This window comes from Hyla sarda, chromosome 2 (assembly GCF_029499605.1).
Source record: "Hyla sarda isolate aHylSar1 chromosome 2, aHylSar1.hap1, whole genome shotgun sequence".
NCBI classification, from domain to species: Eukaryota; Metazoa; Chordata; class Amphibia; order Anura; family Hylidae; genus Hyla; species Hyla sarda.
In genome coordinates this window covers 46,978,986-47,002,819 of record NC_079190.1, presented here as the reverse complement: position 1 = coordinate 47,002,819, position 23,834 = coordinate 46,978,986, and the positions used below count along the sequence as shown (strand labels likewise).

At 39.6% G+C, this 23,834-nt stretch overlaps 1 protein-coding gene across 1 annotated transcript; it reads left to right on the top strand.

Moving 5' to 3' along the window:
• The first annotated feature begins 20,033 nt into the window (after window positions 1–20,033).
• GJA3 (gap junction protein alpha 3) lies at window positions 20,034–22,699 on the top strand. Its single transcript, XM_056561714.1, has 2 exons — window positions 20,034–20,084; window positions 20,714–22,699. Exon 2 carries the CDS (start codon window positions 20,731–20,733, stop codon window positions 21,994–21,996), a length of 1,266 nt encoding a protein of 421 aa, XP_056417689.1. The 5' UTR covers window positions 20,034–20,084; window positions 20,714–20,730; the 3' UTR covers window positions 21,997–22,699.
• Window positions 22,700–23,834: the final 1,135 nt, after the last annotated feature.

Here is a 23,834-nt window from a genome sequence, read left to right as displayed (position 1 = left end):
TGCGCAAAGTAACAGTGAAGGAGTTGCCCATGGCAATAAATCAGATTTTAGAAAGGCCTGTGAAAAATGAGAAGTGGACTCTGCCCACTGTTCCTGCACTACACAAGGTTTGATAAATTTCTTCTTTAAAAATTAGCATGAATTCTGCCTGGCATAAGCCTTCCATTAAGGTTCGATGAGCAAGTAATATCACATGAAGTCAATGGGACTTTGTATTTCCACTCGATATTCAGCACCAAATAAGCACCAATTCCACTTTATTTCAGCATAGAGCAGAAAGAGAATTTTTTTTCTTCAGAATTTCAGCAAAGAAGTTTTCCTTGACATTTGCAGAAATTCTGCTATCCTGTTCAAATTCCGCCAGAAAAACAGACTTACCCTTAAGCTGGGTTTACACTGCAGAATTTCCTCACTGAATTTCCTCTATATTATGAAAATAATCCTCATCAGGAAATTGACATCAATAGGGCTTTGATTCAACAAGGATTGCTGGCAGAATTTTCACTTTTGGTTGGATCTGCCTCAAATAAGTTGTGTGCCATGGTTTTTCATATAGAAGTAATGGAAATTCAGTGAGGAAATTCTGTCGTGTGAACCCAGCCTAAGGCCGGGTTCACACTACTTAATCTCTGGCTGGAAGAAATTTGGCCGTAGATTCCGTGTGCGGGCACTAGGACCACACAGACATTACGAGGGGATTTTACGGACGTAAAGTCCATCTTGAAAACTCCACAGTGTGCACTGTGCAGTGGAATCCCATAGCCAGCAACAGGACTCTGCTGCACCCGAATTTCCGAGCGAAAATTCAAAAGGAATTTCACTCGAAAAGCGGAGGGCCTAAAAACACAAAGCAAAGGCCCTCCCTGTGGAGGATCACACGTGCTAATGCCGGAATGGGGCGGGAGTCAAGATGGTCTCTTACCCGCTCCGGTTGTGTACCAACATACACAACAATGGTTTGCACGTATTGAACAATGGAGGATTCTTTGTTGGCCATCTGCAGCCTTCCCATGTAAACGTGTGCAATCCATGATGCCTGAGGAAGCTGCGCTTGCGCAGTGAAACGTGTTGCATCTTGGCTGAATAAAGCTTTTTACCTGAACCTACCTACCTGAATTGTCTCTGTCCTGGTCAGCGCAATAGAATTCCCTGCCAACTACGAAGTTCACTGGATTACACATAGTGTGAAGCTGGCCTTTGTCTCACAATATCGTCTGGCATTTTTGGCAGGATGTCCAGGCCCCCATATATAAGGATGCCAATTGCAAATGATAAGATTATGCCTTGAATTTGTCCAGTTAAAACAATCACAAGCAAATTCTTAATACCAAGCAACTCTAAACTATAATGGGTAAGAGGATAGCACTGTCATGGAAGGATATATTTACACTACAGACTCTCCAATCGGAAATATTCTGGGTTAGAGATTCTGTCTGAGCAACCACCACCAATATCCTTTGGCGCTAGGACTGCACGGACCTACCACTTTACTATAGACGGTTATGCAGTCCATGTGGAATTCCGCCAAAAGAATGAACATGCAGCGGAATATTTTGAAGTGTGAAGGGGATAGTAGACCCAATGGAAGATATTCCATAGTGTGAACATACCCTAACTAGCAAAAGTAAAGCTGTTCACATTATGTTTGGGACATAAGTTTAGCATGTACACAAGGAGAGCTAGGACCTCTTATAGAGAGGACAATATTAAGCGAGGAGGACAGTGTTGGGGTTTCAGCCCATAGGCAATGCCTCAGCCTTCTATCGAAAGTCAGAAGTCCTTCCAATGTATACTTATACTTAAAGGGGTAAAAAAAAAATGTTTATATATCAACCGGCTCCAGAAAGTTAAGCAGATTTGTAAATTACTTCTATTAAAAAAATCTTAATCCTTCCAACAATTATCAGCTGCTGAAGTTTAGTTGCTCTTTTCTGTCTGACAACAGTGCTCTCTCCTGACATCTCTGCTTGTCTCAGGAACTGCACAGAGTAGAAGAGGTTTGCTATGGGGATTTGATTCCACTCTGGACAGTTCCCGAGACAGGTGTCATCAGAGAGCACTTAGACAGAAAAGAACAACTCAACTTCAGCAGCTCATGAGTACTGAAAAGATTAAGATTTTTTTAAAGAAATTATTTACAAATCTGTTTAACTTTCTGGAGCCAGTTGATATATATATATATATATAAAAGTTTTTCTCCTGGATAACCCTTTTAAGCTCAAAATGTAATGGAAAAATCACAGGAAGAAAAAATGCACCTCCTGACGAAGGGGTGAAACGTGAGTCGAGGTGTACACAAGGATCCCCACAAGGTCATATAAGATGTCAGCTTCAGGTAAATTGCCTTAGTCCCATACGTATAGATATACTGATTATATTGTATCTCTGCATTAGTCATATAGTATGGGATAAACTCCATTGTGAGTCCCTGCGTTAGAATTATTGTTATATATGTATGCAAATGTATCTTATAAATGCTAGTGTAATAACATATTGGTCCTCTACTGTGGACATGCGCAATAGATTAAAATATATACAATAATAATATGAGTTTATGAGACAAACATCTATATACTGTAATCCTGGATATCTTATGTGAAGTGTTCCTTGTCTTTTTTGGGGTATATATACAGTACAGACCAAAAGTTTGGACACACCTTCTCATTCAAAGAGTTTTCTTTATTTTCATGACTATGGAAATTGTAGATTCACACTGAAGGCATCAAAACTATGAATTAACATATGTGGAATTATATACATAACAAAAAGGGGTGACACAACCAAAAATATGTCATATTCTAGGTTCTTCAAAGTAGCCACCTTTTGCTTTGATTACTGCTTTGCACACTCTTGGCATTCTCTTGTTGAGCTTCAAGAGGTAGTCACCTGAAATGGTCTTCCAACAGTCTTGGAGGAGTTCCCAGAGATGCTTAGCGCTTGTTGGCCCTTTTGTCTTCATTGGGTTCAGGTCCGGTGACTGTGGAGGCCAGGTCATCTGGTGCAGCACCCCATCACTCTCCTTCTTGGTCAAATAGTCCTTACACAGCCTGGAGGTGTTTGGGGTCATTGTCCTGTTGAAAAATAAATAATGGTCCAACTAAACGCAAACCGGATGGACTAGCATGCCGCTGCAAGATGCTGTGGTAGCCATGCTGGTTCAGTATGCCTTCAATTTTGTATAAATCCCCAACAGTGTCACCAGCAAAGCACCCCCACACCATCACACCTCCTTCTCCATGCTTCACGGTGGGAACCAGGCATGTAGAGTCCAACCGTTCACCTTTTCTGCGTTGCAGAAAGACACGGTGGTTGCAACCAAAGATCTCAAATTTGGATTCATAAGACTAAAGCACAGATTTCCACTGGTCTAATGTCCATTCCTTGTGTTCTTTAGCCCAAACAAGTCTCTTCTGCTTGTTGCCTGTCCTTAGCAGTGGTTTCCTAGCATTCTACCATGAAGGTCTGATTCACACAGTCTCCTCTTAACAGTTGTTCTAGAGATGTGTCTGCTGCTAGAACTCTGTGTGACATTGACCTGGTCTCTAATCTGAGCTGCTGTTAACCTGCGATTTCTGAGGCTGGTGACTTGGATGAACTTATCCTCCGTAGCAGAAGTGACTCTTGGTCTTCCTTTCCTGGGGTGGTCCGCATGCGAGCCAGTTTCTTTGTAGCTCTTGATGGTTTTTGTGACTGCACTTGGGGACACTTTCCACCTAAAATATGACATATTTTCAGTTGTTTCACACTTTTTGTTATGTCTATAATTCCACATGTGTTAATTCATAGTTTTGATGCCTTCAGTGTGAATCTACAATTTTCCTAGTCATGAAAATAAAGAAAACTCTTTGAATGAGAAGGTGTGTCCAAACTTTTGGTCTGTACTGTATTTAATGGGGTTTGTATGGGGGGGGATAATCTGGTTTGATATGTATAGTGACGCAGACAGGTGAGTGCACATTTATCTCACTATACTGAGTTATTTTCAATGTAAGGGAAACAGCTCTAAGAGCGCCTTTCTTGTATTTCCTCTTTCTACATTTTGCTGAAAAGACTTGGTTCCATCAGAGAGCTTGAAGGGAGATGTAAAAACAGATTTCCCTAAGGGCGCACACCGCTAGTGGTGCAGTAGGTAGGTAGGTAGAGTGTTTGATTTTATGCCACTACATACCTGAGAATTGGGAGTTCGAGTCTGACCAGGGCCTTACTAAGTGTTCGGTTTTTAGTTTTATTTTTATTGTCGTTTTTTACTATGGTGGAAAAAAGGAGATCCTTTTTTTATTTATTTATTTTTTAAACACACATGGTTTAAATTTGTGTATTGCATTGTTTGATTAAAATTTGGTTAAATTAGACTCATGTATTGGTTGGTACGTTTATGGAATAATTGATACAATGTGAACCATTTATGTTTTGGTCACTAGGTGGTGCTATTGTAAAGTACATTTGTCTATCTAGCTAAGGGTATTCTAGAAATTGGAACCAAGAGAAGGGTTGCGATAAAGTGGAATAAATTAATTTGTGTTTCTTTTACTTTTTTTCAATTTTACTTCAGATACCAGGGGGATTGTGTATCCCTTACTGGGGATTAATAGGGATAACAGGTCTCAGTGGGATACAAGTGTTGGTTGGTTATGTGTGTATGTGAGGTATACATAAGGGAAAGGGGAGGGACCTGGATAGGGCAGGATTGTTGGGAAGAGGGGAGGGGAGGGGGGGATAGGGGAGGGGACTTGGAGGGAAGATGATTGGACCAGGCGGACCTCTTGAGGAGGTTCATTCTGGGGATATTGCACATGTTATGGAATATTACCATAGATTGGTAGATTAAGGATTTTGGATATATATTGTTGAATCATCTAATAACTTCAAGCATTTCGTTGAGACCTCTGGGTTGTAGTGAGCATAGTTTATACATCCAATACATCTCTTTGTTATTTAGAGTTTGTTTCCTGTTTGGTAGGTCTTCTGGAATTTGCTCTATGGGGTAGATGTGGATGGGCATGGGCGTATTAGGGTGTTCAGCTTGACAATGTCTGGAGAGGCTATGTAGTTGGTACCCATTTATGTTGATTTAGCCTCAAATGGAGTGGCTGAGTGGTTCGACCCACGTCTTGTTTGTGGCATACACATTCTATAACGTAGACTACAAAGCTTGATGGTGAACGTCTCTCCCGTTTGATTGCTTTTGAATGTGTGTTTTTTTTGTCATCAATACACGCACAGCATAAACATCTGGATTTGCCACATTTGTACACTCCATTTTTCAGTGGATGAGGTTGTTCTTCTTTTTATTCTTAGGGCATGTTCACACTGCGGAATACCCGTGGAATTCCGTGCGCGGAATTCCAAGAGTAAAAATCCGCACAGTGAACGTTAGCATCCGTATGAATGGGTCTTCCGCGAGACCCGTTCACACTGTGGAATTTCAGCGCAAAGAAAGAACATGTTCATTCTTTGCGCGGAAGTCCGCGAGCACTGCATAGCCGTCAATAGTGACAGCGCACTGCCGCACGGTCCTACCGCTGCCCCCGGCTGCCAGGTTGAATCTCCGCTCGCTGAATTCCACGAGCAGAGATTCAGCTACAGTTCCGCAGTGTGAACATACCCTTAGTGTGTCTTTTTAATTGACTTGGGGCCAGAATACTTTTCAGAGTGGATGCCTTTCGGAAAATAACTCCTGGGTTGTTTTTCAGATGTGGTTGTAGTATTGGGTCTTCTTGAAGGATGTGCCAATGTTTTCTGAGAATTAGTTTTGTGCTGCTGTGGGCTGTATTATAGATAGTAATGAAGTTTGGGGTGAATGTGTATTCTGTTATTTCTCCTTTGGTTTCCGGGTCTGTAAATGTGGATGGGAGGTAATCCTCTTGGGTAAGGATTTTTCTGAACGAATGTTTGGCCGACAGCTATTTAAAGAGTATGGCCACCTTAAAAGACTTATTATCAGAATTGTCTAATTTCAATCTCAGTTACAAAAAGATCACTAGTGAGCACAAAAAAATTGGTCCACAGCCCATTATATTATTTAGAGTATTTTGAAATTGAACTATATTAGCAAAATCTCCATTAGCTGGAATGTTTAACAAATACTTGATTGGGAAAAAATCTTAGATTGTGTTTTAAAAACAAAGACAAAAAAAAACCTCTAATAATCTTATACCAGAGCCCATTTCATCGTATTTATTAAAGGGTATTGCAAAGGGTGATGCAGAATTACTAATTTAAAAAAATTGAAAAATAATATACTCAATTTTATCATTTGCATTATAAAAATATCTATACACATATAATATTTCGGAGTTTCCTGACATAAAAAAAAACAATGAAATTCTACTAGGGGCGTAAAATAATAAAATGCAGCATACTTATGTTGTCAAGTCATGGACCGGCGCTCTGTTTTGCCCAGGTGCCTCTGTCTACTTCGGCTGAGGACGCACTCTTCCCTGCCTTTCTGATCATGTTCTGAACATACTACAGCCAATCACTGAGGCTGCAATAAGTTTAGAACATTATCAGGAGAGCAGGGAGAGCACGTTATACATACCATAAGGACAGGATGTCATGTGCGTTTGGAATAAAAAATAAAAAAAAGAGATACTGACTATGCCCGTCACCTTTGTGGCATTGTCAAGAAGAGATAGTGCCTAAATGACATAAAAATTGTGACTCTTCTACCCCCCCTGGAAAAATTCTTCGGATACCCAAGCTCCTGTCTATGCATGTCTTGGGAAACTGGGTGAACAGCATGTAATGATAAAAAAAAAATGGGGTGGGAGCAATTTTACACAGGGAACCATACAGCTTAAATCCAGGTTTGAGCATGATATTTCACCATCATTTTATTGAAAGTTAACAGACTTTTTTAATTGATAATGTTCAGTTCCTTGATTGCATTTTGAAGATGGAAAAGGCCCCTTTAAGGATCTAAGTGGTGGCGGCCCCAGGACAATTGCTCTACTTATAACTGTTTAGTTTTGCCCACAGCAACCAATCATAGCTCAGGTTCCAAACCTTAAAGGGGTACTCAGCCCCAGGACATCTTATCCCCTATCCATTCCCGCCACTGGGGACCCCCGGGATCTCGGCTGTAGCCCCCAGCTTTCATTACTGCACAGAGCAAACTCACAGTGCGTAATGATGGGCAAAACAGGGGCCGGAACATCGTGATGTCACGGCTCCGCCCCCTCAATACAAGTCTATGGGAGGGGCGTGGTAGCCGTCATGCCCCCTCCCATAGACTTGCATTAAGGGGGCGGGCTGTGACATCACGAGGGGCGGATCCGTGACGTCACAATGCTCCGGTCCCTGTATCGCCCGTCATTACGCACAGAGCGATTTTAATGAAAGCCGGATGTTACAGCCAAGATCCCGCGGGTCCCCGGCAGCGGGACCCCCGCGATCTGACATCCTTTGGATAGGGGATAAGATGTCCTGGGGTGGAGTACCCCTTTAATGGGCTCTGGTAAAATGAAAGCTGAGCTGTGATTGGTTGCTTTGAGTCTCAGGCAGATGATGTGGGCCACAGACTGGCAACTGGGTGGTCACACCCAGTTCAGAACTAAGCAGTGGTGGCAGACAAATGACAGTCCCTGCTGAGTTGTTAATGTCACTTAAAAATGAGTGCCCTGCCCATTTAGAGAGAGGTAGTGACCACCAGTTCATGTGCTGTATACCAGGCTCTGAAAATTATGGCACATCCTTGGAGAAGTGGCTTGACATGGATAATGAGAGCTCAGGTTTTTTGAAGACTTCACTGGTCTTCTTTAAAAAGACGGATTGGCAATCATTTAATTTCTGAAGGTCAAGCTTCATGCCACCATTAACAAAAAAGGCCTGTTCATGTAATGCATGGATGGACTGGTCGGGGGAAATTTATCAAAACCTGTGGAGAGGCAAAGTTGCCCAGTTGCCTATAGCAACCAATCAGATCGCTTCTTTCATTTTTCACAGGCCTTGTTAAGAATGTAAGATGCAAGCTGATTGGTTGCTATGGGCAACTGGGTAACATTACCTCTCCACAGGTTTTGATGAAAATTGGGGTTGTCATTAATAGACATCAAATTGTAAAATGTTAATGATTTTGACGAATCATCATTTGATGGAATAATGTATATTTTTAAAATATATCCCATAGTGGACCACAATTGGGAGGAAGAAGCTAGAAAACAAACACTGTATGTAAGGGGTTGTATTTACTTTGGGTTATTCTTTTGATCTTTGTCAAAAAGTGGTAGAGGCCTTTCTGTTGGCTTGTATTCTTTACAATAGACAGTAATTATTCTTAGTTACAATTTGTTATAAACAAAATAGTATATTTAAACAATATAAATATTACTTTAAGATCTAATAGCAGACAAAAACACCTGATTTATGTGATATAGGTAGGGCGGTATTTACCATTTGGCACCCAAGGACATGTGCCTAGGGGGCAGCAGTATTGAGGGGGGGCCGCACTTAAAGTAAGTAAAAAAAAAAAAAAACTTTTGTATCTGCTGGCGCAATGCTGTGGCCTGGAGCAAAAAAAGTCAGGTGGTTTTTCCCCATAAAAATGGCCCCAAATACAAAGTTTTTGACAAAATTAGATGAGCATTCTGAATCCAATATTAGAAGTTTTTCAGTAAGAGGATTTCACACACCACTTTTTATTTAGTTTTTTGAGCCAATGCCAGAAGTGGATTCTAAAGGAATCAAAAATATAAACTTCTTCCTATTGGATTCCCTTTTGACTTTGGCTCATAAAAACTGAATGAAAAACTATGGGAAGAATGTACTACTGTTTGCTGAGTGACCGACATGCCGAATGTATTGTGTAAGGTATATTTTGGTGCACGTTGGTTAGTAAATCCCTGTCCAGATGCAACATGCACAGTAGTTTATGACCCCGATTTTATTGTATAGATTGCACCATAAATTTCCCTAAAAATGTGCCTTTTTCATTAGTAAAATTCGTAAGGGGAAAATACTTCTAGCCATGCCACCTTTTTGGGATCTGAACCTCCAAATGTAAATATGTATAAAAAAAAGTGTGTCCCAAACAGTGTACATAAATAGTAAATTACTTATATGTTAAAAATAAAGAGTTAAATCAACCCTTATGCAAGGTTTTTGGGTTTCTTTTTATGAAGTCCCAAGCAAGTCTATGGGACTTCCGGTACATCTTCTGTTCACTTTTCTCTTGGGTGCAGACATTGTCCAGGAATTTTAAGCATCCTGCCGACTGTCCAGAAGGCAGGTGCAGAGAATAGTTACTGAAGGGGATGGGCTATGAGGAGTTGATATGAAGATGGCATATGAGGTTGATAATATTAGGACGGTATATGAGAAAAAGAGCATCATTGTAACAGGATTCCACCGCTGGCTTTGGCTTTTGTGGCTTTTTACCTAAAAATTCAATATAGATATTTAATGGGAAAAAAAATGCAAATATGAATCTGTATTTCCCATTGTAGGTTTTTGTTAGGGAATCCAGTAAATAATCATTTACCTTATCCACACGTTGTAGTGTTAGTACAGTTATTGAATTTATTGAGAAATGACATAGGCTGATAGCTACCTCTTGTGTTAAAAAACTAGAGAATCGGACTGACTTAAAGCTATCCTGTTGGGCTGCTCATTTTCCCTGGTGGTAGACAATAAATATCAGAGAACCATAAGCCATGTCAGAATAAACAATTATTCTTGAAATTCTTTAGTTTTTGGTGCTACATTTTTTAAAAAGTTTGTTCTACATAAGAAAAAGAAATAGAGAAATATTCCTGTCTTCATGCTGATGCTTGAGCAGTCACAACAGGCTGTACACTTATCACCTTTGCTGTATAGATTGGTACAGAATAAGTCATCACATTTTACATGTCCTACATGGAAACTTTATAAAGAACCTTCTCATGGAATCATCTGGCCTAAAAGATAAGCACTGATTTCTAACAAAAATCAATTTTTGTTTAGTTCTAACAGAGGTACAATATAGGGGGATTTCTGTTCCTGTTTACTTAAAGGATAGATAAAATTATGATAAATTCAATGAACTAATTGAAGGGGTATTCCGGGCAAAAACATTTTATCCCCTATCCAAAGCATAGGGGATAAGATGTCTGATCGCGGGGGGCCTGCTGCTGAGACCCACGGCAATCTCCCTGCAGCACCCGTATTCTTTGCGGGTGCTGAATCTCCAGTTTTGGAAACCTCCAGGTTTCCGGGACTGGGGTCGTGATGTCACGCCACGCCTCCTCCATTCATGTCTATGGGAGGGGGCGTGACGGCCATCACGCCCCCTCCCATAGACATGAATGGAGGGGGCATGGCGTGACATCACGTTCCCAGTCCCGGAAACCCAGAGGTTTCCAAAAATAGAGACGCAGTCCCCACATAGAATACGGGTGCTGCAGGGAGATCACGGAGGGTCTCAGCAGCAGGCCCTCCACAATCAGACATCTTATCCCCTATCCTTTGGATAGGGGATAAAATGTTTTTGCCCGGAATAGCCCTTTAAATTAATAAATTCATTAATTACTAGCCTCGTCTATATAAGCCTATCACATCTCCTCTAAAGCATGTGTGTTCCTGTCCTGCAGGCAGTGGTGAGATATCTGTTGGACACCTGCAATTTAGAAACCTTCCTTTTAGGATATCTTCAGCCCCTCACACTTTGAAAACATTGCGCTGGTAGTTGTAGCAGTTCTCAGATGAGAGGGATTAGGCTAATATGTTGCATAGACAACGGGCCATTGAAGGCCTCCTCAGAGAAAACACTTTTGCGACATCTACAGTGTGGTCTGTTTTTTTTCTCGAGCAGACATTCAGCCTGCCACACCAAAAAGATTCCTGGGGTACGTATTAGACTTTTTACCGGTGACCCTCACTCTATTCTTAGAAAGGAGCATAAGAGGAGCATAAGAGTGATATAGCCTACAACATTTTTTGCCAGTCCCTCAACAGATTTCAATTGGCTTGGTTGGAAAAGAAGTAATCCCTGTAACTCCCTTTAAATGTTGAAGACAATCAAAGGATGAAAAGTCCATAATTCAACTTGGTTAAATCCTGTGGGCAACTTGGTGAAATCCTGTGGGCAACTGTTGAAGAAATTCTAGAAGAAGTTCTGCAGGAGAGGCGTTTATCATTCACTCTTTTACGCACTTCTAACACGAGAAAAAGCAGGATCCGATCAAACAATATGACATCTATCCTGTATATCAACAAACAGGGAGGCAAAAGATCTCACTCTCTTTTCAAGGAAGTGAGCTTGATCCTAGACAAGTCAGAAAAGTAGCTTTCCAACCCATCTACAGTCCTCATTTAGGGACAACTCAACTTGGCAGAGTTAGGGTCATTAGGTACCAGGAGAGATATTCCACCAAATCAATATTAAAGATAGATCTATTGGCAACAAGGTTCAGCACCAAAGTGAAAAAATTCTGCTCCCTACATTGGGAGGACAATCCCTTGGCATTGGATGCTTTTGTCCATACCATGCAGTTTAGGCTGGCCTCTAATAGCCATAGTACTGATGAAAATTTGGCAAGTACATGCCACTGTAATTGCCACTATACCATTTTGTCATGTTTTCTTTACTTAGAGTCTAGAACAATATTGGGGACTTTCCCCAGTGCAGCATCTAGTGTCTAGTCAACCTGGCAGCCTGGACCAGTCCTTTCTGGATTCTAAATGGGTTTTCAGAGCCAGCAATGAGAACGTAATCTCATTCAGAAGCAGGTTCAGTAGAAATGACAACTGATCTTTATTCTGTAGGTCCATACGATTAAAATGATACCCTACTTATATCGGTTTGATTTTGTCGTAATTCTGGAAAAAATCATAACTACATGCACGGAAATTTATAAGTTTAAAATTGTAATCTTCTGACCCCTATAACTTTTTTATTTTTCTGCGTATGGGACGGTATGAGGGCTCATTTTTTGCGCCGTGATCTGATGTTTTTATCGGAACCCTTTTTGTATTGATTGGACTTTTTGATCGCTTTTTATTCATTTTTTCATGATATAAAAAGCGACCAAAAAGACATTATTTTGGACTTTGGAATTTTTTGGCGTGTACGCCATTGACCATGTGGTTTAAGTAATGATATATTTTTATAGTTTGGACATTTCTGCATGTGGCGATACCACATATGTTTATTTTTATTTACATGGTGGTTTTTTTATGGGAAAAGGGGTGTGATTTGAACTTTTATTAAGGAAAGGGTTAAATCGCATTTATTAACTTTTTTTTTACACTTTTTTTTTGCAGTGTTATAGCTCCCATAGGGGGCTATAACATTGCATACACTGATTGCCAGCACTGTTCACTTCAAAACCATAGCTTTGCATTGATCAGTGTTATCGGCGGTCGATTGCTCAAGCCTGCATCTCAGGCTTGGAGCAATCAATCGCTGAAGGGACATGTGCCAGCTGATCGGGACACCACATTTTCACTGCGGTGGTCCCAATCAGCCCCACTGAGCAGCCGTGAAAGTTTTACTTTCTTTTTAGACGCAGCGTTCAACTTTGAACGCCGCATCTAAAGGGTTAATAGCGTGCGCCACCGCGATCGCTGCCGCGTGCTATAACCCCCGGGTCCCAGCTTCAGATACATGCCGGGACCAACCCGATATGACGCGGGGGCATCGCGGGAGATGGCCAAGGAGGTAAATATACCTCCTTGGTCCTTAAGGGGTTAAAGAATCTCTATTACAAAAAAAAAATCAGGTGGTTTTATTTCAAATGTTTTTGTCTTAACCCTTCCACTGATGAGAAACAAACCCATCATTATCTGTGCATTTCTAGATGTCTTAGGTTGTCTAATGATTTACCTGAATTTCTGATCATTACCGCCAGCTCCCACAAGGTGTGTGTTCCACTCGCGCCTGTTCCCGCAACATGTGTGTCTAATCCTGCCAGCGCCCGCAAACATTTTGGCTGAGCTTTTAGAAATGGTACCCCCCACCCTTTTTATTACCCACTGCTTCCATTTCATCACCCCTTTCATTTTAAGACATATAATTATTAAAATTTTTCTTCCACAGAGCCATATAAGGCCTTTTTTCTGCATGACCAATTGTACTTTGTAATGACACTTCGAACTGAAAAACAAACAAATTTTTGCAACTTTTAGGGCATTTTATTTGCAGTGCACTTCACAGAAAAACTTCACAGAAAAAAAGTATTGTTTTCTGTGGGTCAATATGATTACAATATGCAATATCAATTTACGTATTTTTTCATTGTTGTACAACTTTAAAGGGAAACTGTCAGATATTTTCTCCCGCACTATCCACAGGTACTGATGGATAGTGCGGGAGACGCTGATTGAAATGCTGATTAAAGCGGTGCTGACGTCAGTGCCAGTTAACCTGCAGAAGCCCCGCCTGTGCCAGTTACAGCAAGATATACACATAGAATAAAACTACAATTGCGGGCGAACAGCCGGGCAGATCCGGGTAAGGTAGGGATTGTTTTAATCAGCGTCTCCCACACTATCCACCAGTACCTGTGGATAGTGCGGTGAGAACATTTCTGACAGTTTTCCATTAAAAAAAAGAGTCAAACTAAGCCATACAAAATAAGTTATACAAAGTGTGTATGCTTATAACTGTCTTATTCTGACCCTTCACTTTTAGTCTTCTTAATATGGGGCAGAATGAGGGCTTAATTTATGTGATATACCATTTTTGTTTGGATGGGACATTTTTATCACTTTTTAGTATTGCTTTTCTGATATATAAGATCACCATTTATGATGCTTGGCATTTGTTTATGTTTATGGTCACTGTGCAGGATCATAAACATTATGGCCCTCATTTAATAACAGCATTCTGACTCTTTTTGTCGGGTTGTGTGCCTAAATTCTGTGTATATTCTGACAGGAAAAAACAGACAGAATCCTACAAAAACCTACAAAATGGGCGGGGTTTTTGGGAAAAGAGATGTGTTCCCTACATTTATTCCAAAATCGCTCGTCTTTTCTGAAAACCGCTCTGAAAATCATGTGAATTTTCTGGGAAGAAAACCCTTCACTTTAAAGCATGCATAACGTTTCGGAACAGCAAAAAACAAAACCTACACTTCACTCTTAGTAAATCAGGGCCTATTTCTTCACAGTGCAGGTAATTAAGAACGTGGCCATATCATTTGTGTCATTTTTTTTTTTTTTTGTAAAATGGGAAATTGAGGGTGGTTTAAAAATGTTTACATTTATTTTACACTTATTAGGGCACCATAGGAGAGTATTTTAAGAAATCATTAGACTCACTGTTCAGTGCTATGCCATAGCATAGCACTGATCAATGATATTGGTGCTCTGCTACTACTGTCTACCTACGGCAGACTGTATTAAGAGAATGGACAATTGCGGCACTGAAGTAAGGAGGGGACTTTGGCAGCCATTTAAGCCTTTAGATGCCGTGATTGGCATTGATCCTTGATGTCCACCATTAGTGTTGATTCCTGATAGCAGCCAGTACTTACTGTCTATAAAGCAAGTGCAGCACCTATGCTCGCTTTATAAACTGAAAACGTACATCCTGGTGCATTAAGTACCAGTGCACCAGGACATAAATTTATGTCCATTGTCATAAAGGGGTTAAAATTTAGTCACTTGACATCACAATATAAAGCTACACATCTCTGTAACCTTATTTTAATCCAGTAAGGTTTCAAGACTAGATTCAGCATCTTTATAAAATTTGTATATCATCAGCATACAAGGACATGTTTAAGGACATCATTTTCTAGTTTAGCCTCTATTTATACTACCACATAGACTGTTGTTATTTAGTATTACCAGTGACAACAAGCTAGGTCAGCAAAGAAAGCGAAGAGAATTCTGCTAACTAGCCCCAACAATAGCTGGCGGTAAATAGCCATCAGCCTTATGCTCATATGGCCAATAGTTATCTTTCCAGATCCCTCCCTATGCACAGGCACACTCAACTCGGCCGAGTGTGAATATGTTCTAAATTAAGATAATCGAGTAAGACACTGCCAAAATCCTGTGGTGGTGGATTATTTCCTAAAAGAAATAGGATTGAACATGCAGAAATACAACTGCCTGATCTTTCTCTCTCCTGACAATTGTTGTCACAGGAGAGATGGGAAGTCCCCATACACATTAGATAGTGTAGCAGTCCAACTGACCATGTAAATATCTGAACACGCAGTGGAAGTCAAAGGGATAACCATATTAATTTGCAGTTCATTTAAAAGGCAGATAGATAGCTCCACCAATGAGGCTTTTCCATTGTCTTTAAGATGGAAAGTAATTTTAGGGCAGCATGTTGATGTAGCTTTCAGTGAGATATATCAGGCAGTAAAATATGATAAGAATAGTCTTTTTAATTGAGAAACTCAATTAAAGTAAAAAGGTAGTAGGTAAAAGTCAATCAGAGCTGTAGTTTCCACCACGTTGATGAATGTGTTAAACATATCTCTGTAAATATGAGGTAGAGCAGAGAGCAGAAGGCAGCTCAAGGAACCCTCAGGTAGAAAGAAGGAATAGTCAGGTATAGATTTCGGGAGCCCCACAATTTAAGATAAAGATCCAGATTTTAAGATCTAGTTTTACCCAATTTAGCTCTTAAAGGGGTACTCCGCTGCTCAGTGTTTGGAACAAACTGTTCCGAACGCTGGTGCCGGCGGTGGGAGCGCGTGACGGCATAGCCCCGCCCCCTCATGACATCACGCCCCATGGGCTCTCGCCGCCGGCACCAGCGTTCGGAACAGTTTGTTCCAAACGCTGAGCAGCGGAGTACCCCTTTAAAGATTCAGTGCCATCTGACTGGCAGAACTGTTAACATTCCAAGTCTTGCTTAGAAAGGAATATGGCCATTAGGGTGGTGATTAATCTGTGTTCTAGTAGTATCTCTAATTCTCAACCAGGTATATATACAGTGACAGCTTTACTAAGAAGCCAAGGAAGAAAGTTTCTCACGACACCAGTGCTGCAAGCAAGAGCTGACGGTGGAGACCATAAGGGAAGTGTCTTTAATGTTTGTGAAGACGACTGCTGAGTAATTTTTATTAAGGCATAATTATTTTATAAAAGCGTAGCACTAGAAGCCAGCACGCAACCTGGAATTGGGGTGGAGCTATGTGAACAACAAGGAGACCTCACATCAGTTTACCTTTAAATGGTTGGTAGGGGGGGTCTATACGCTTTGAATTGGTGTTTCCTCTATTTACTTTGAAGATAGTCAAAGGAAAAGTGCTGAAAAGATGGCAAGAATTACAGAGTTCACTAAAGTCCCATCTGTTCCACAGCCTGCCAAGTCACACTATGAGGACCACATATTTTTAAACAAATTATTACATAATCTATTTTTAATTAATTTTCTGATTTCATTTAGCTGTGAACGTTAGGACTTGGGAGACTTGGAAAGTAAGGTAACTGTTTTCAGCAATGAATAGTTTAAATATTCAAAAAACTGCTTAAAAATACGTTTTTCATGTAAATTACATTATTGTTAGCCAAACTTAATGACCCTCCCAATCGCAGATATTGAGGAAGAAAAGGATATGACCTTTGGATTCCAACAGGCCTATTCCTTTTTCTCTAAAGAGAGATAAGCAGATGCCAGAGGAATGTTAAAAGTAATGGAGAACTTTTTAATAATATTAGCCAAATTTAATAGATTCTTGTAAACTTGGGTAGAGGGACGATAAAATAAATTTCTAAACAGCTCTAAAAAAAAAAAAAAAACAAGGAAGTCTATAGATCTACACTGGAGATCAAAATTAGAGAACAATTTATGAACAGCAATGACTGTAGCACAGAGAAAGATTCTAAGTACATTTTACACAACGGTCACCAATCAGTAGGAAGTGTACAGGTCTTTGTTTTCTATGACTTCGGCTCATCACACCATTTTGGCAAAGTCAGTGTAAACCGGAAAGTTAGGCTGCCATTTAAATAGGGTTTGTCAGATCATTAAGGAAATTAGCACCAGTTGCCAGATTAACACCAATAACTTGCAGGTATCTGATAGTGTTCTTTAATTTTGATCAGTGTTCTTTATCAATTTTCTCATTTACATTTATTATTCTGTGCTTTAGAATAAATAAAATGTATGTAATACTGCTATTTTACACGTTAGGATATATTCACATAGGATTACACTATGACCTTGACATTTAGGAAATTGTGTGTTCTCTAATTTTGATCTCCAGTGTATACACCTGTTGACACACTTTTTAACTTTCATTTCAGGACTTATGTTTCGAAGATGCAAATAGGTATAACAAGAATAAGGAACAAGCCGTGTGATGGCTGAATGCCATCTCTCACCAAGCACAGATCACACTTAATAAATTACAGGCTAGAAAACGTATCACGCGCTAGTGGTGTGAAACCAAAACCTGTCCATACTATTTTTTTTTTTGTTTTGTTTAATCTTTATATTTACCAAAATTATACAATTAATACATATAATCAAAGTACCATATCAAACATTTAACAATATCCCTCACACCCCTCCCCCCCCCCTTTCCCCCTCACTCCCCTTGAAATGCGGATATAGAAAAAAAACTAATTATACACTGGTATGTCAAATGCTAGCAAAATATAATTGTATATTTATCTTTTTACCTTTTAAGAGTATCTGCACTAAAAATTTAGAGCCCTTCTCTTTTTGGGGAAAGCTATGCTTATTTCTCAGCATAGAATTTAACCTTTCCTTGGCACTAGATATATGCCACATATACTGGGCCATACCATGGATAAGTACATCAACCATATTCACATTATAACCTATAAAATTTCTACATATAGGGGGAGATTTATCAAAACCTGTCCAGAGGAAAAGTTGCCCAGTTGCCCATAACAACCAATCAGATCGCTTCTTTCATTTTGCATAGGCCTTATTAAAAATGAAAGAAGCAATCTGATTGGTTGCTATGGGCAACTGGGCATCTTTTCCTCTGGACAGGTTGTAATAAATCTCCCCCATTATCTAGGAGACCAAAACAATGAAAATTGGAACATATTAGCTTTCATCACTGAAACAAGAAAGACTAAAATATCTTTTTATTCAACTTTTAATTTTGAATTCTTATGGCTACTATGTACCATGCAAAGCTCTGCAACCAGATTTGTGAAATAAATAAAAAAAAATTGGTTAAAATTAAAATAATCATTCAAAAAAGTAAATCATTTTCTTAAATTACTTTTGGATGATGAATGAAATTTCATGCGTGTAGTCTCTTGTGACGGCCTTTCAAGGGTTGTGTCTAATAGCTTTATTTTCCAATAATGAACCTATATTGGGGGACATTTATCATTGTAGCTTTGGTAAGCAAGTTCTGAAGTCATTTTTTATTTTATTTTTTGCTTTAGTTTTGCTTATGTGCTACATATTTATCATACTAGCACAGGGGGGGGGTTGATAAATTTGGAGCACATGAGCAAAAGAAAAAAGTCGCTTAAATTTGCTCACGTACAGGAGTTTTGTACTCCAGGTCAGACCTGGAGTAAACTTGTGACTTTTTTTGTAAGGGATTTGCGATTTATTTTATTTTTTTAACTTTCGCACATCATAAATACCTGACCACTGCAAAGTGAAAACTTAAATCTGCTTAGGTAAGGCTGTATGTAACTTTCTGCTTACTCCCAAAGGTCGCACAAAAAAGTGATTAGGCGCATGTGCAACATTTTGTACGACTTTTGTATGCATAAAAAAATGCTCTAAATACCTTGATAAATGTCCCTCATAATGTTTTCCCAAGATTTTTACATCCCATTTTTTCTCTTTCCAGCTTTCTAGTCTACCTTCTATTTAACCATAAATCAACATGCATTGTTTTCAATTAGCATTTTTTGGTGTCGTAGGTTGTAATTTTTACTCTATTCAAAACATTTTTCAATTTCTATTCTATTGCATCCAATGTACTATTACGTACAAGGGAGTTGCTTACTTTGTGTTTTATTGTCTTTTTTGTGATGTCAGTTTTGCATGCATTTTCTGTTCTATAAAAATATGCCTAAAAAGTTAAGACTTCAAAACAATGCACCTACCGTATTATGGATCCTTGTTGTAAGATTCATAATTTGGCAGCAATAGATGAATTTATCTATACATATACTTTATATTTACTGCATTATATCTACATTCTAAAATACTGGACTACGAAAACTCACAAAAGAACAACTGACATTAACTAGTGAGTTCTTCCTTCACTTGGTTTCACTTTACATTCAGAATAAATTGATTCCAGTTAAAGTTTTGCTTTGTTATCTCTCATAATGCCCATAGGATTAAACTGTTTAGAGGAAGTCATTGCTATTATCTATATTTCCTGCTATTTCCTGAACCTCTTTTGGAATTCAGTCCTTAAAGGGGTACTCCGCCCCTAGACATCTTATCCCCTATCCTTTGAATAAGATGTCAGATTTCGGGGGTCCCGCTGCTGGGGAACCCCGGGATCGCCGCTGCGGCACCCCGCTATCATTGCTGCACAGAGCGAGTTCGCTCTGTGCGTAATGACGGGCAATACAGGGGACGGAGCAGCGTTACATCATGGCTCCGCCCCTCCTGACATCACAGCCCTTATAGCCTGCCCCCTTAATGCAAGTCTATGGCAGGGGGTGTGACGACCACCACACCCCCTCCCATAGACTTGAATTGAGGGGGCGGGCTTTGACATCACAAGGGGCGGGGCCATGATGCAACGATGCTCCGGCCCCTGTATTGCCCGTCATTACGTGAAGAGCGAACTCGCTCTGTGCAGTAATTATAGCATGGTGCAGCATCGGAGATCCCGGGGGTCCCCAGCAGCGGGACCCCGGCGATCTGACATCTTATCCCCTATCCTAGGGGATAAGATGTCTAGGGGCGGAGTACCACTTTAAAAACTAAATTCACTTGAGGGTTACATGATTGGTTAAAATTTTCATTCATATTTATAAATCCTGGGGAACCTGTTATTTGTTGTAAAAGCAAAGTAGAACTGGCTAGTGCCTTTTCGAGATCCAGGCATATATAACCAAATCCTCCAGTGTGCAGTGTTAATGTATCTTAGCCCACTACAACAACACTTTCTTGTTTCTCACTTAGGAGCAGAAATCTATTAGGTTGTTGGCTTCCATGCCTGATGCATGACAAGGTATGTGCAGTGTGATATGCCTTCATCACTGACCCTCAGCTGTTTATATTTCTACTGTACCTATCCTTATTTTGTAACAAGTATCAGTGTTTAATGGCTTCTTAACAAGTGATTTAATGTATGGACTACTTTCACATGTTGTTATAGAAATTCATTATAATCCACTAGTTTTTTTTGCTCAAGCTAAATTCTGGTTCCTTCATTTGGGTGTAAATGGCTTTTGGGGGCAGTAATTTTAATTTTGTCACATATAATTTAGTTCTAAACTACTACTTTTAACTTTTATTAACATATATAAAGCTGATACGCTTTATCATTTTTAATTTAACAAGGTTTATCCACCTTTACCATCTCTACTTTATCTGCCATTCCTTGCACATGCCATATACAAACAATTTACTAGAATAGAGCATAGTGTCACTATAAAGAGCTTCATGAAGCATAAAAATGATGTAGCTTTTTTATAAATATTTTAAATGAATAGCTATATCATTGGATTTTTGATTGATTTTATGCAAAAACATATCATTTATAATATATCTATTCATTTTATAAATATTTTGCGCATAGACTAGACAACTTTTTACAAGTTCCTTTCCAAATATTAAAATTTATATGTTCGTTTTCAGGTTAGAAATCAGAAAAAATGGGTGACTGGAGTTTCCTGGGAAGACTATTAGAAAATGCACAAGAACACTCCACAGTCATTGGAAAGGTCTGGTTGACTGTGTTGTTCATCTTCCGGATCCTGGTATTAGGAGCAGCAGCAGAAGAAGTGTGGGGGGATGAGCAGTCGGACTTTACTTGTAACACCCAGCAACCAGGTTGTGAGAATGTCTGCTATGATAAAGCTTTCCCCATATCCCATATTAGATTCTGGGTGCTCCAGATTATCTTTGTGTCCACCCCCACACTCATTTATTTGGGCCATGTTCTACACATTGTGCGGATGGAAGAAAAGAAAAAAGAGAAAGAGGAGCATCTAAAGAAGTGTATTAAAGGTAATGAGGAGAAGGAACTTCTCCTCAAGAAGGGAGTTGAGAAGAAAGAAAAACCCCCTATCAGAGATGAAAGGGGGAAAATTAGAATAGGAGGTGCCCTTCTTCGCACCTATGTCTTCAATATTATTTTCAAGACTCTGTTTGAGATTGGCTTTATTGTAGGACAGTACTTCCTGTATGGTTTTGAGCTAAAACCTCTTTATCGTTGCAACCGTTGGCCTTGCCCCAACACTGTGGACTGCTTCATTTCCAGGCCGACGGAAAAGACCATTTTCATCATATTTATGCTTGTAGTGGCTTGCGTGTCTCTTTTGCTTAACATGTTAGAGATATATCACTTGGGGTGGAAGAAACTCAAGCAAGGTATGACTAACCGATATGTCCCAGATCCTTCTTGCAATAAAGCAGATCCTTCTAACCCACTCCCGCGAACTGTCCCGCCATGCATGGCTTTTCCGCCATATTATACTGATGCAGCTTCTGCCCCTCCAACTGTGCAACATGTATATGCTAGATCTCCACTTTCCGATTTCAAAATGGCATCACTTGCAGAAGAGGCTATCGATCCATCCTATTTCAGTGGCCATCTTGACCACCATGCATCGGCCAATGAGCAGAACTGGGTCAACCTGACAGTGGAGCGGGAAAGAAAGCCTGGATCAAGCAGTGCCAGTGCGTGCAGTGCAACTACTTCTGCTCCAAGCAGTGTGAGAAATGAGGGAGGAAGCGATGAGGTGGTTGGACCAGTGGTTGAGAGAAGTGCAAGCAACACAAGATCAGAAGTTGATGAAAAACCAGCCACTACCACTGTAGAAATGCACCAGCCTCCAGTGTTGATAGACACAAGAAGGCTAAGCAGAGCTAGCAAGTCCAGCAGTAGCAGAGCTAGGTCAGATGACTTAGCTGTGTAGAAATTAAGCTAGGAAAAAGCAGAGAGCCTATGATGTCAGCAGAAAAAACGTCTGGGTACACATAAAAAAATAACCAAAAAAAATAAATCAAAAGCTTATTTTGCTAGCCTATTGAGTAGCAGTGGTGTCTGTTTTGTCACCTCTGTCATTTAATGGATTTAAGCAAATTATTACAAAATAACATAAAAAAGAAGGATGTGACAAGAAAGAACTTATGTCAAAATTCAAGTTTGCTGTTATTGCACACTGTGAGTTGTAGATAGCACTTTGTCATTTTTGAATGAATTTTTTGTTTAAGTATGTAGCTTATACTTTGACATCTACACAGTACCAAAAATACAAAAGAACCACACTATAACTTCCACAAATCTATGTAGAGAAAGTGAAGGACTGGTAACTTAACCCTGATAGTGGTAGGCACTAAAAGGGCATCCGATCCGTTGCTGTGCTTTGCCATTATTATATTCTGTTTTTTATACTTGTCTCTACTATGGCATTTTAAAGCACAGCATTACTGTTTTACTACTGATGTCATTTGTAAACTGCACTGTAATTTACATGTACACAAAACTGATCAAAACTGCTTAATAGGACAGCTAGACTTGTTGCTTATACCAACCAATCACAGCACAGCTTTAATTTTTCCACAGAAGTTTAAAAATTAAAGCTGAGCTTTGATTGGTTAGAGATCTGAAAATGTTTAAATGGACACTGTCAGATTCAAAAACTTTTTATATGTTGTACATCTTGGCAAAAAATTAACCTTTCTAATGTACTTCATAAGAAAATGTTATTTCCTTTTTATAGAAATGATGGCTTTGTCCAAGCTGAAGCATGGACATGGACAAAGTCCAGTAAGTGACAGTGGGCTAGAACTCCTCTGTGCTCTCTCCTGTCTGGCATGGAAGCATGCTAGCCCACCCTCACTTACTGGACGTTGTCCATTCCTGTGCTCCAGCTTGGACAAAGCTATGATTTTATAATCCATGATTTCTATAAGAATGAAATACAATTTTCTTATGAGGTATATCAGAAAGGTAAATGTTTTGCCAAGATGTACAACATATAAAAAGTTTTTGTATCCGACAGTGCTCATTTAAAGAAGACACAGGTCCATCAAGTCCAACCTATAATCCTACAATGTTGATCCAGAGGAAGGGGAAAAAATTTATGAGGCAGATGCCAACTGTTTTATATTAAGGTGACAATTTCTTTCTAGGTTCCAAATATGGCAATCAAAAATAAATCCCTGGATGAACAACCCAACTGTAGAAACATGGAACTCGAACTTTTGATGTCTGATAAATCAACAGCAGTACTTTAACCACTGAATCAACATCTTGTCTCATTTTTGTTACAGGAAAGAATCCTCGCCTGCCATGACACCGAAACCTTGTTTCTTGTAGTCATAGAGGATGGCTGGTTGTCATAGTTACAGGCCTTAATATTCACATTATAAGGCAGATTTCTGTGCTATCCATTGATATATTTGTACATAGTAATTAGCTTGCCCCCATGGTCATGTTGCTTTGGGCAACAAAAAAAAATATCTTGAACAGATCAAGACAATCAACATAAGAACATTTATCCTGCTAAAAACAAAGGGGTTTATTTACTGGAGAGTGGAGTGTAGGTTTCTTTGTGGGTTTTGATTTCCCACTGGTATTTTCCCAAGGTATTTAATAAGGTTTCCCTACATTTTGCACTTTTCCCTACATTTTGCTTTTTTTACAACTGTTCTGATCTGTCGGGTTTTTCTCAGCTCAAATACACCAGTTTTTCTGGGGAAACCTTAGTAAATATGTAGGGATTTTTTAAAACTGTCGGGACCACGCCCC

Bases quoted from the DNA above. Each gene is read 5' to 3' on its own strand.
- GJA3 (XM_056561714.1), top strand. From the start codon at position 20,731: ATGGGTGACTGGAGTTTCCTGGGAAGACTATTAGAAAATGCACAAGAA.